Raw genomic sequence first — 12,438 nt, forward strand, 5'->3', positions numbered from 1 at the left:
GGTCATTTTGAAAACTTTTTTTGTTTTTACAAATAAGCGGATTTCCTATGAGGCTCCCACACTTTGCCACAGTAATGTTCTATTTTATTAAAGCTAACCCAAGTGTGGCTAGAACACCAATTCATCAGTCTGTCAAATGTTCTGCTGCCGACGTCCGTTCCTATGCGTCCCTGACTGTGAACCACTCCTAAAGGCAGCGAGAGGCGGCACGAGAACAGGGCTCGGAAGGAGCGGCTCCGCCTGGCCCACCTGGCACCTGCCTCCCAGGACACCCAGGACCTCGGGAGTAGAAAGAATTTGGCACTTTCTTTTGTAAGTAGCAAAAATAGATTGATTGGGCAGGAACACGTTGTCTTTTTGAGAGAACTGGTGACTTTGCGAAGAAACTACCTCTGTCCATTCAGCAGTTGCATTATTGTGTTGTAGGAAAGGATGAAGGCAGTGCAGAGGCAGGAACGTGCACACGAGGAAAGTCCCATAGCGTGGAGGTGACTTGTGTCAGGTGTTTGGGGAGTGGGTCTTCCCTGGGGCTTCTGCACTCACTGTTGGTCCCAACCCCCCTTCACAGTCCCCGCGCTTCTTACCAGGGCACATGGGGGTACAGAACTGACTGGGGGCTACTGACGGCTGGGGGTGTGTAGGCTGAGCCTGAAGGATAGAGCTGTCCTTGACGGAGCTGCCCAGCAGAGGCCTTGTAGAGAAAGGTCACAAGGAACTAGGTAAAAACTTGCCTAAGAAAGTTCACTGTGTACAAGTTGGCCTTGACACTGTCCAGCATTCAAAGTGTGTCTTTTTATTATAAAAGTATACACTCTCCACTACTCAGGAGACGAAGCAATAGGATTGCTTGAGCCCAGGAGTTAAAGGCTGTAGTATGCAGTAGTCATGCCTGTGGATAGCCACTGCACTCCAGCTGGGGCGACAGAGCAAGACCCCATCTCTTAAAAAGAAAAAAGTACACATTTGTTGCACAATATCCAGGAACTAAAGAAAAGAGAAACCAGCCTTTGTACTGTTATCTGGAAACATTTAATTTGTGCTTTAGGTAAGTGTTAGCAAATGTTTAGGATAATTAGTTTATTAATGTATATTTATTAATGCATGGCATAATTTTTATTAACGCTAACATTTCTTCAAGAACTTTATTCAACTTCTTTATATTAGTTTCATTTTCCTGAACTCAAGGTCTCAGCTGGCAAAGCTGCTCAGGCTGGGATCTTGGTGGCTTGTTTCTAGGATCTGCTTACTTTACCTGTTGATGGGAACTTGCAAATGGGAAGCAGATGTCATTGCAGAGTAACTTGTAACCAGGTGCAGGAGGAGAGCCTGCCCAGGCGAGGGCACTGGAGACCCCATCCAGTTCCGTGTCCCTGGGCACATTGGTACCTGCCTGAACCTGAGCCGCCTCAGGTACAAAGGGGAGCCAGGCCTCCATCACGCACTCCTCACAGGCTTGTGTGAAAGGGCCCTGCAGGTCCACGGCAGGTCCACCCCAAGGCTCTGCGGTGCGGAGTGCTGGGTCAGGGTGGGCACACACGCGTGGGGTTTCACTGTGTGAAGAGTAGTGCTTGTGGTCTGGAAGCACATCCATTGCAGTAAGTGCTGCTGTGTGAATGAGACATGCTGTTCTGACCACGGACCTGAGCGCAGTGCTGTCAGAGTTGGACAGGGCAACCTGAAATGTGCTGTCGTCCGGCAGAAGTTAAGTAAGAAATAAAATTGGCTGAGAATGGCCACTGCCTTGGCCCAGATACCAGAATGATGGATAGAATGTGAAGTCATGACACAACAGAGTGTTTTGTGTATTCTAAAGAACTTTGAAAATACAATTTATTAAGTATACCTGTAAGGAAGTTTTTTTTTGGATAGTAATGTTAATAGGGGTGTTTGGGTAAAGTAGAAAGGAGGGAAGCATATTTGATCATGTTTTGTTCCTATCACAAATTAAAGTTGGGAAGGATTCTTGTGTGTTACTTAAAACACCACGTCTCTCGGGCACGTCTGCTTTCTCAGCGCTGTGTCTGTGACGTCCTCGTGTGGCTGATGACGCTCTACTCTCGCATTGTTTTTTTCCCAACAGAATTTCTCTTTCCTAAAATGGAGTCAAGTAAAAAGATGGACTCCCCCGGCCCACTGCAGACTAACCCACCGCTAAAGCTGCATCCTGACCGCAGCGCTGGGACATCCGTCTTCGTCCCCGAACAAGGAGGCTACAAGGAAAAGTTTGTGAAGGCCGTGGAGGACAAGTACAAGTGTGAGAAGTGCCGCCTGGTGCTGTGCAACCCAAAGCAGACCGAGTGTGGACACCGGTTTTGCGAGACCTGCATGGCTGCCTTGCTGAGGTAGGCGCCCTCTCGGGCTGCCGTGGGCAGCCTGGCTCCCGCCAGTTGTCCTCGCTCTTCCACTTGTTTATTTATTTGTCTAAAATATAAACCTCTAAAGGTTTAAAGCTCTAAAGAAGTACATGAAAGTCTCAGGGCCCAGCTTGTGAATTGTTAGGGAAATACAGTAGGATCCCCCTGTGTGTCTCTGGCCCAAGGCCTGCCCTCCCCCCCCCCCCACAACGTCCCTCCTCCCATCCTGCAGACTGCTGTTCCTCCCCTCCCCACTCATCTCCTGTGTCTCCCTAATGGTGTTGCCCACTCTGTCCGTGGGGCCTTAGTGTCCCCTGGATGTGTGAAGGATCGGGCAAGTCCCTACCTAAGCAGAAATCCAATCCAAATCCATGCTTATATAGCAAGTACATAAGGAATGTGCACCGAGCCTGTGGAAGCCCTCATCCGCCGAGTATTGATGCCATTGTATAATCACAAAGGCAGGCTGGAGTTTTACAGCAAAAATAACACAGCTAAGAAAGCATCTTTATTCATACCACAGGCATTTTGTATGTTCTGGGCATCGTGCTGGGCACTGGGGTTACTGCAGGACCCATCAACTCAGGTGCTGCTGCCAGGGCACCTCAGCCTGGGAAGGGTTCCAGCTCCTCCTCCTGGCCCCCACTGGGCCTGGGCTGCCCCAAGCCCCAGGCCGAGTATAGCAGCCAGCCTCCCTCCCTGTCATCCACCATCACCCTCACCCTTCTCAGTACTTCCCTCTGTGGTCTTAACCCATTTACCCCAAACAGCCAACTCACCTCTGCCTGCTTGTGGGTGGAGTAAGGCTTGAGTTGAGCTCAGTAACAGCACAGAAGCCTCAGAGCACCTGATTTCCTTTAACACAAGAACTTGGCCTGCACCTCTGGGCTGGGACAGGCCTACTTGTAGGGGGAGGGGCTGGACCCTGGGTATATGGTGGACTTCGGGGGAGGAGTAGGCCCAGAGGGAGGGAGGCTGGCCCCCCTGTGCAGGTGGCATTGGCTTTTCAATATATAGTGAAGAAAAATAGCTTGTGGAGGAAGGACTGGCTGTTGTTAAAAAGCAAGAGCATTTAAAGGCTCTTTTAATAAACTATGGATACTCGCACTGAAGAGGTCCTCTGCAGATAGCTAGTTTTGGTTTCTGAAATCAAATTTCACTTTTACGTTAATTGAAAGGGGCTTTCCAAGAGGGACTGAACTAAACTGTTCTACTTAATAACTTCCTTTTGAAAAATTACTATTTTAAAAAATGCAGCCTTTTTCTCCTATGGCTTCATGTTTGAACCAAATTCACGGTGGCCCCCTGAAGCTCTGCTGGTGGCTGTAAGCTGCAGAGCAGACTGGATGGTGCAGTGAGTGATCCGTGAGTTCTGGTGAGAAAGGGCCTCACTCTAATGTAATTGTTGTGTGTTTCCCCTCAGCTCCTCAAGTCCAAAATGTACAGCGTGTCAAGAAAGCATCATTAAAGATAAGGTATTCTTGGGTTTTTAATAAGTCATTTTGTCACATGTCCTAAGCTGGGTGATGCTTTGCACGTAGTTTGCATTCAGCACTCTGGCACTCGGTTTTGCCTCGGTTTGATGACTGACGCAGCAGACTCCGAGGCAGGTCACTGTGTACTGTATGCACCTGGGCAGATGGCAGGGTTGGGTCCACTCAGCTGCTGCCCTGCTGTGTGAACTCTGCCAGGTTCTTCACCTGCTTAGACCCCCGGAGGTGGTGTGAGGCATCAGGGAGTTGAGGTGAGTAAAGTGCCCAGGTGCCTGTCCATTGCAGGGCTGTTCTTGTTGGGTCACTTCTGTCACTGTGGTCTTTATCCCAGCTAGCTGATACTCAACTCTTACACTAGATTTTACTTTCAGACATGTACTAGTCTCAGGGGTTCATTTGAATTTGTTCTCTCTTGCCCTCCCCCCACATAATACCATGAAGTCATTAAACGTCAAGTGCAATTAGTCCCTTCTCTCTCCCCCCACGGTGTGTGTGCACCAGTGAGAGTCCATGGGTGTCACTGCGCACTCAGGGCGTGAGCTTCTGAAAACTCGCCCGCCAGCTTCCTTCCTGGGGCCGGTCCCCTCTCGTGGCATCTCTGACAGGTGGTCATCCATGTGCTGCCAAACCCTGCCAGACACACTTGTAGTTTGAAACAATTCGTTCTTAAAATATTTAAAATATCAATAAAAAATGTGTGGTTCTAATATTTTGATTAATGAACCTAACAATTTTTAAATGTAGGTCATTAAATTGTGCAATAAAATTCTTCCTCTGGGGTTTTCTTATTTAAAGCATTTTGTAGGTTGGGTTTGTTGGTCAGGACGGCCCAGATGAGTGCAGGGATTTGAGGGTTGCTGGCACAAGGTGCCCCTGGGCTGCCAGGGGACAAGGGCATATGATGTAACCTGCTCTGGAAGAGTTAGAAATGGAATTGGTCACCTCTCCATGTACCTCTTCTTCCTTAGCATTTACCTACTATTATTATTATTAAGAAAAACAGGCCAGGCATGGTGGCTCACACCTGTAATCTTAGCACTCTGGGAGGGTGAGGCAGGAGGATCGCTCAAGGTCAGGAGTTTGAGACCAGCCTGAGCAAGAGCAAGACCCCATCTCTACTAAAAATAGAAAGAAATTAACTGGACAACTAAAAATATATAGAAAAAATTAGCCAGGCATGGTGGCATATGCCTGTAGTCCCAGCTACTTGGGAGGCTGAGGCAGGAGGATCACTTGAGCCCAGGAGTTTGAGGTTGCTGTGAGCTAGACTGACACCACGGTACTCTAGCCTGGGCAACAGAGCAAGACTCTGTCTCAAAAAAAAAACAAAAACAAAACCTTACCTTAACATGTACCATGGTAACTTGTTAACATGTATCTAACAATTGTGACTCAGAGAGAAGGTTGAAACAATCAACTAGAATGATTTTTTTAGTATCTTTGTTTCATTATTTAGAATTATTGTCCTTATTTTTCAGTGACATTGGTAGCTGAAGAAAAACTAGTTCTGTTAAAGAGTCATTAATGAGATGGGCTAAAAGCATGGATCCTCATGGGAAGAGTAGAGCTATTAATATTTGGGCCCCAGGTGACCTAGGTACACCTGTCACAAGGTCACCGAGGGATGTGAGGCCTCTAGTCCTCATCTATGAAAAGGGACATTTAGAGTAAATAATCTGAGTCCTTTTCAAGTCTAAAATTCTGTGCTTTTATTATTCTGATGTTTTCAATCAATTTTTTTTATCTGAGAAGTTCAACTCAAATGACTTAAGGAACTTAATGGACAAAAAGGAAGCCTGTTTCTTACTGGTTAGAAATATCCATTCTGTTGACTTTGGTACCTTAAGTCATGATCTTTTTAAAAAGTCATGTTTATGAAGGATTAGCTTTGAGTCCAAATTAGTTTATTTTTAACTCTTAACAGCTGTTGATTCTATTTCTTTGCGTGGAGTTGAGGAAGGCGTATAAAACTCCTTGTCTGTTTTTCCACTGTCAGAGTGTTAACAGGTGGGCGTTTCTTAGAAATGCCCGAAGAATAAGATATTATGGATTGTGTTGTTAGAAAGAGTGAGAATATTTGTTTTCTAAGGGAAAAATAAAGGCAGGAAGGTTTTCATTTTCAAAAGGAAACATTTTCATTATTAACTTCATTCTTTGCTATATGTATTTAAAAGAGTTTTTTTCCCCCAATAATAGGCTAATGCTTTCTTTTTGGGTGAAAAATGAGTTATTACAGCATAATTTCAGAAGGAACAAAAATGAAAGTTTTACAAATTATCCCCAAAATATGATATCTTACAGTCTTTTGTCCATTTTCCTAGCAAGTGATATAAAAAGTGTGTTGAGTTGTGTGAGATTCTGCCCTTTTTTTTTTTTTTTTTTTTTTTTTGAGACAGAGTCTCACTCTGTTGCCCAGGCTAGAGTGAGTGCCGTGGCGTCAGCCTAGCTCACAGCAACCTCAAACTCCTGAGCTCAAGCGATCCTCCTGTCTCAGCCTCCCGAGTAGCTGGGACTACAGGCATGCGCCACCATGCCCGGCTAATTTTTTCTATATATATTTTTAGCTGTCCATATAATTTCTTTCTATTTTTAGTAGAGATGGGGTCTCGCTCTTGCTCAGGCTGGTCTTGAACTCCTGAGCTCAAACGATCCGCCCACCTCGGCCTCCCAGAGTGCTAGGATTACAGGCGTGAGCCACCACGCCCGGCCGATTCTGCCCTTGTCCTCTGGTAGGGAGGCACCACCGTGGCCACCTTCTCAGTGCTGGCTCGTGGAAGTCTGCAGAGTCAGAGTGTCAACCTGGTCCTCCTCTGCCCTTGTCCTGAGCTTGTGTCAAAGTTAATCGAAAATGTTTAGATTCTCCAGAGTGATCTTTAATTATTCAATATAATTCGTTTTCTTTTGGCTTAACTAATAAAACATAATAGTTAAGGTTATATTATTTAAATTGTGTCTCTTAGTGGGGGCAGCTTTTTCATTCTACTTGTGGAAATTAAGATGGTCCTTAATGCTTTCTGAGGTCCACTTAAGAGTTGCTCTCTTGATTTTTTTAAAGTGGTTTTGCCTTGTCCAAAGTAGCAGCATGTGGAGATTAAGAAATATTAATCCTCTAAAATAATGATCTTTCAATTTCAGGTGTTTAAGGATAATTGCTGCAAGAGAGAGATTCTGGCTCTTCAGATCTATTGTCGGAATGAAAGCAGAGGTTGTGCAGAACAGCTAACGCTGGGACATCTGTTGGTAAGTACCGAAGTGGCAACAGAGGCCTACGCATGAAGGAACGGAGCCCCTTACCGTGCCCAGCGGAGGAGCTGGTCGGTGTGGTGTGGCACCTTAAGACCATGTTTACATTAATCTCTCCAAACCCAACCAAACATGGAGCAGTCAAAGCCACTTGAGTATAAAATGTTATTTTTACAAAATAATTGACAGAATTGTCAACTGGTTTTTAAACACTTTATTTAGAATACAGAGAAATTTGAATTGGATTTTAATTTTGAAAGGCGCATTGAAAGCTTTTTTTTAACCATAAAATTCTTTTTTTTTTTTTTTTTTTTGAGACAGAGTCTCACTCTGTTGCCCAGGCTAGAGTGAGTGCCGTGGCGTCGGCCTAGCTCACAGCAACCTCAAACTCCTAAGCTCAAGGGATCCTCCTGTCTCAGCCTCCCGAGTAGCTGGGACTACAGGCATGCACCACCATGCCCGGCTAATTTTTTGTATATATATTTTTAGCTGTCCATATAATTTCTTTCTATTTTTAGTAGAGATGGGGTCTCGCTCTTGCTCAGGCTGGTCTCGAACTCCTGAGCTCAAACGATCCGCCCACCTCGGCCTCCCAGAGTGCTAGGATTACAGGCGTGAGCCACCGCGCCCGGCCTTTTTTTTTTTTTTTTTTTTTTGGTTAGTATCATATTTTTTCCTAGAAGAGTATTTGAGTTAGAATACAACAGAGTTCTTAGGGATAGTCATCTATCTATCCATCCAGCAGGTACAGCTGACTAAATTCTTCAGCAGCAGTATAGTTTGAGTAATCACTGAATAAAATATGAAATTCAGTGTCTCTTGGCATATTTGTCACTCTTTGCCCTGAAAAACTGGTCTAAAGACAGAAACATTTCTGCAGGATTTCACTGCATAGAGGTTAGAATGTGGTATTTCAGGTTGAATTTTTTTGGTAATTAAGAACTTTTAATGGTTTGTCTTACAGGTGCACTTAAAAAATGATTGCCAGTTTGAGGAACTTTCTTGTGTGCGTGCTGACTGCAAAGAAAAAGTCTTGAGAAAAGACCTGCGTGATCACGTGGAAAAGGCCTGTAAATACCGGGAGGCCACGTGCAGTCACTGCAAAAGTCAAGTCCCCATGATCACATTGCAGGTGCGGTACCTTCCTGCTTCACCTGCCTTCTGCTCACTTCAGATGCGATTGCTCCGCAGAACCGCTTTCCGAATGACTGTTCTAGCAGGAATAAAGAGAACAGATAGGCATAAATAGCAATTTTCATCTGACTTTATTTCAGAGTTAGGCTTTATTTCTTTTACCTGTTTTGATTTATGTAATTAACATTTTCCATTGCCTTGATTGAATATCATTTGAGGTGTCAAAAAAATGAAGAATAATTATTCAAAAAAGGTAGAATTTTTAACTTGTCCTAGGGAATGGCCTCAGAATTTTGATGGATCGCTTGATCTTTTTACAGCTCTATGACATAATCATCGCTTACCGTAGGCTAATTTATACTGCAACATTGAAATGCAGCTGTCTATCCTGGGGAGAGATGAGAACTTAGAGTGTTTTCATACCTCAGTTATTTTGGCACGGTTCTATATTGTGAGTGTGTGTGTGTGTGTGTGTGTGTGTGTGTTGGAATCATATCTCTTCTGTGTAAATTAAAGAGGAAAGTAGAGATGTTGAGGGTACATTCATTGAACAAACATTTACTAAGTACGTAAGGTACTGTGTGCCAGACCCCATTCCAGGAGCTGTGGATTCAGTGGTGGGGCTCACTTTCTAGGGGGAAGAGATAAATGACAAACATATAGTGCCGGGCAGAGATAAGTCCTATGAAGAAAAAGTCAACTGGCATCAAGGGAAGAGGGTGCTCAGGGCCGGCTTCTCAGAGGCCGTCAGGACAGTGCAGGAGCACACAGGCTCTGAGGTGGAGCTGCCTTGGCCGTGGGTTTCAAGAACTGCAGGGAACGTGGGGGAGAGGCAAAGGTGATGGGGGCAGCCAGCTAGAGGGTGGGGGCAGGGCACTAGTGGCCTGGAACAGAGATGGCAAGCGGGCAAGAGGAGAGTACCAGGCCAGGTGGTGGTGCTGGGGGAAGGGCAGCGGTACTGGGTACGCCTGAGTGTGGAGCGCTAGGATTGGCTAGTGGTTGGAATGTGGAATGTGAAGGAAGGATGACACCAGCACTTACGGTAAACCGGGGTATCCTGCCAAGGTGGGGCTCAGTGTCGGACAGCAAGCTTGAGGGGAGAACGGGCGCATGGAGTGGTCCAGACTGCAGATACATGTGGACTGACGTCCTTGGGGCCCTGGGACTGGAGGGGAGGGCCAGCGTTCCCAGGGGCCTGGGCACGTACTCTCTGGACTTGGCAGCATGGTAGAAGGGAAGAGACCAAGGAAGCACAGCCAGGGTGTGAGGGCCACTGTCGAATTCCTGGTGGATATTCTGGAGCTCTTAATTACCAAAATCTAGGGAAAGTTTTCTTTACTTTTCTTGATGAAAGGAGACATATTCTAGTTTATAATTTCCATATAACTTCCTATAACTTTCCTGTGCCTGTGACTTTCTTCCATTGTGAAATCTTTTTTTGTATGATACTGTAGACCTTTCCAGTTATTAAGAACTCTTAAGAGCTAGAGCTGTGCCCTCGCCTTTGAGAAATACCAATAGTACTTGTCATGATCGAATAATTCCTCCAGTAGTTAAATTCCAGTGAATGAGACACATACCTAATGAATAGCACTTAAGGCCTTATGCTTGTTGGTATATTGTTATCAGACTTAGACTTTGCTTCTTGCAAAAATCAATTACCTTTATTTGCAGAATAGAATCCAGCAATTAATTTTTGTTTGAGAAGGAGTTGTAGAGCATGTCAGCTAAACACCATGTAAGTAATGACTGAACAGCAGACAAGGTGTAAAGAGGTTCTAAAACACCAGCATGGAACATGGATTCACAAAATGTTAGTTGAGTGCCTGTTGGATGCCAGGCCCTGTGCTAGTTGCTTAGGATGCACACAAGAATAAATTGGGGTCTCTCTCCTCAGGTTACCGTCTCATACAAAGTTAAATCTATTCTAGTATGGGAAATGCCGTGACTGCAACATGAATAACATACAGCAGTGAAGGACCCGCTAACTTAGCCTGATAGGATCAGGGAAGGCCTTGTTGAAGAGGTAGCATTTGATTTGATCTGGGTCTTGAATTTTTCAGCTAAAGCAGCAGTCCCCAACCTTTTTGGCACCAGGGACTGGTTTCATGGAAGATAATTTTTCCACAGATGAGGGGCGGAGGGTGGTTTTGAGATAATTCAAGCACAGTATATTTATTGTGCACTTTATTTCTATTATTATTACATTGTAATATATAATGAAGTAATTATACAACTTACCATAATGCAGAATCAGTGGGAGTCCTGAGCTTATTTTCCTGCAACTAGATGGTCCCATCTGGGGGTGATGGGAGACAGTGACACCCGATGTCTGTTGCTTATGTCCAGTCTACTCTGTAATCTTGTTTTGGTTGCTGTCACTGCAGAAAACTCTGCTTCACAAAGATAGGATGTTGGAAATGGCAGCAGGCTTTTTTCCAGTGCTTTTGTGGCAATCTCAGGATATTTTGCCTTGACTTTAATCCAGAACGTATGGAGATTTGAAATTGTCTCAAACATACTTGTAAGGCCACTGTCGTTTGCGATCTCAAGTGGTTGATCCTCTTCTAGTAGGGTCTAATAGGATCAAAGTCGATGTACACAGCTTATTCACAAGTGGCTCACAGATCCATTCCTTACTAGTTCGGGGGCCTTTTGTGGTTGGAAAGTAATGCGCTTAAGCTGAGATAGGTGATCATGCACCAACTGGGAGAAATAAGGCCCTGGCTCTGTCTCTTTCAAAATCTCTGCGAATGTTTGAAACATGTCAAAAATCCCAATGTTCGTGCGTTACCCCCATGCAGCCACTTTATCTGCTGACTTGAACACAGTTGTCATTCTCCCCTGAAGTGACAGATTGAGCTTGTTGAGCAGGTTGAGTATGTCACACAAGTAAACAAGTTTTACAACCCACTCTGTGTCACTGAAATGTGCTGCCACTGGTTACTATTTTTCTAAAAGAAATCTCTGGAGTGGCTCTCATAACTCGAAGACTCTGGCCAGTGATATACCTGTAGAAAGCCACTTCACGTCTGTGTATAAGAGAAAACGTGTGTGCATCTTTTCACAGAGCTGTGTGAATGAATGTGCATTAAGGGCATGTCCTTTAATGTGGTTGATAATTTTAATCACATCCTGCAAAATGTTGTTTAGTTCAGGTGACATTTTTCAGCTAGCCAGCTATGGATGACACAGTGTGTAAACTCACGTTCACAAGCGACCTCCTTGACCCACATAGTGAAACCAGGAAGCTGTCCAGTCATGGCAGCCACTCTGTCCATGCATATATTGACACAAAATGACCAATTCAGTTTTCCTGATATGCCATCATTCAAAGACTTGAATAGTTCTGCAGCCATGGTGTTGGTTGGCAACAAAAGTGCACATAACATATCCTCATGCACGTCCTCCTAAAAATATATTGCACAAAAACAAGCATTGTTGCTTGTCAACATCAGTAGACTCGTCAACCTGGATTGCATCCCACAGTGACTCAATAATCCTCTCTAAGGGTGGTGCCTCAGTATCTGCTGTTTCATCAATTCGTGTAATTATGGTGCTAGCCGAAAGAGGAACACGTGCCACCTTTTGAACTGCAGCCTCTCCTAAAAGTTCATGGCAAATGTTCTTAGCAGCAGACAGGATCAACTCTTCACCAATAGTGAAGGCTTCTCAGCTTTAGCAATGCGGTTAGCCGCTAAGAATGATGCTCTCAGTGCAGACACGTTTGATGAAGTGGTGGCCTTCAAATATTGCTTCTGTTCATGTTTTTTTCTTTTGAAAAACTCCAAAGTGTTGTCTTTTAATGCAGGGTGCTTGGTCTCCATGTGATGAGGCAGTTTTGAAGATTTCATGGCTTTGCTGGATAGCCAGTCACCACATACTATACACAGCAGGCTTGCAGAATGTGAATCACCTGTTGCAGTGAACCCATAATTTAAGTAGGACCCTTGGTATTTTCTTTTAAACACAGCTTTTATTTTTGTTGGCAGTCTTAAAGTCTTCTGCTATCTTGGGTATTGCCCCCTTTTACCAAAGAAGCTCTCCAGCGGTTTGTTTTTTATTCATTTTTGCTAGGGTCAGCTTGTGGGCTTACCAAAACTGTGACTGAGACAAGTATGCAGTGCGAGAAAGAGGCGCGGATGGAAGTGGTGAATAAAATAATGGACCAGCCACGCACGGACTAAAATAAGTGTTGGATTCTGACTTAAAGC

At 44.7% G+C, this 12,438-nt stretch overlaps 1 protein-coding gene across 1 annotated transcript in view; it reads left to right on the top strand.

The window, feature by feature from the left end:
- Nucleotides 1–264: 264 nt before the first annotated feature.
- The window catches only part of TRAF3 (TNF receptor associated factor 3), a 35,300-nt gene continuing 23,126 nt past the window's right edge, over nucleotides 265–12,438 (top strand). The window contains exons 1-5 of the mRNA XM_069490335.1: nucleotides 265–312; nucleotides 2,081–2,342; nucleotides 3,778–3,829; nucleotides 6,983–7,087; nucleotides 8,055–8,222. Coding sequence (XP_069346436.1) covers nucleotides 2,098–2,342; nucleotides 3,778–3,829; nucleotides 6,983–7,087; nucleotides 8,055–8,222 — 570 coding nt within the window. The 5' untranslated portion in view covers nucleotides 265–312; nucleotides 2,081–2,097. The remainder of the gene's footprint in view (nucleotides 313–2,080; nucleotides 2,343–3,777; nucleotides 3,830–6,982; nucleotides 7,088–8,054; nucleotides 8,223–12,438) is intronic.

This window comes from Eulemur rufifrons, chromosome 2 (assembly GCF_041146395.1).
Source record: "Eulemur rufifrons isolate Redbay chromosome 2, OSU_ERuf_1, whole genome shotgun sequence".
Lineage (NCBI taxonomy): Eukaryota > Metazoa > Chordata > Mammalia > Primates > Lemuridae > Eulemur > Eulemur rufifrons.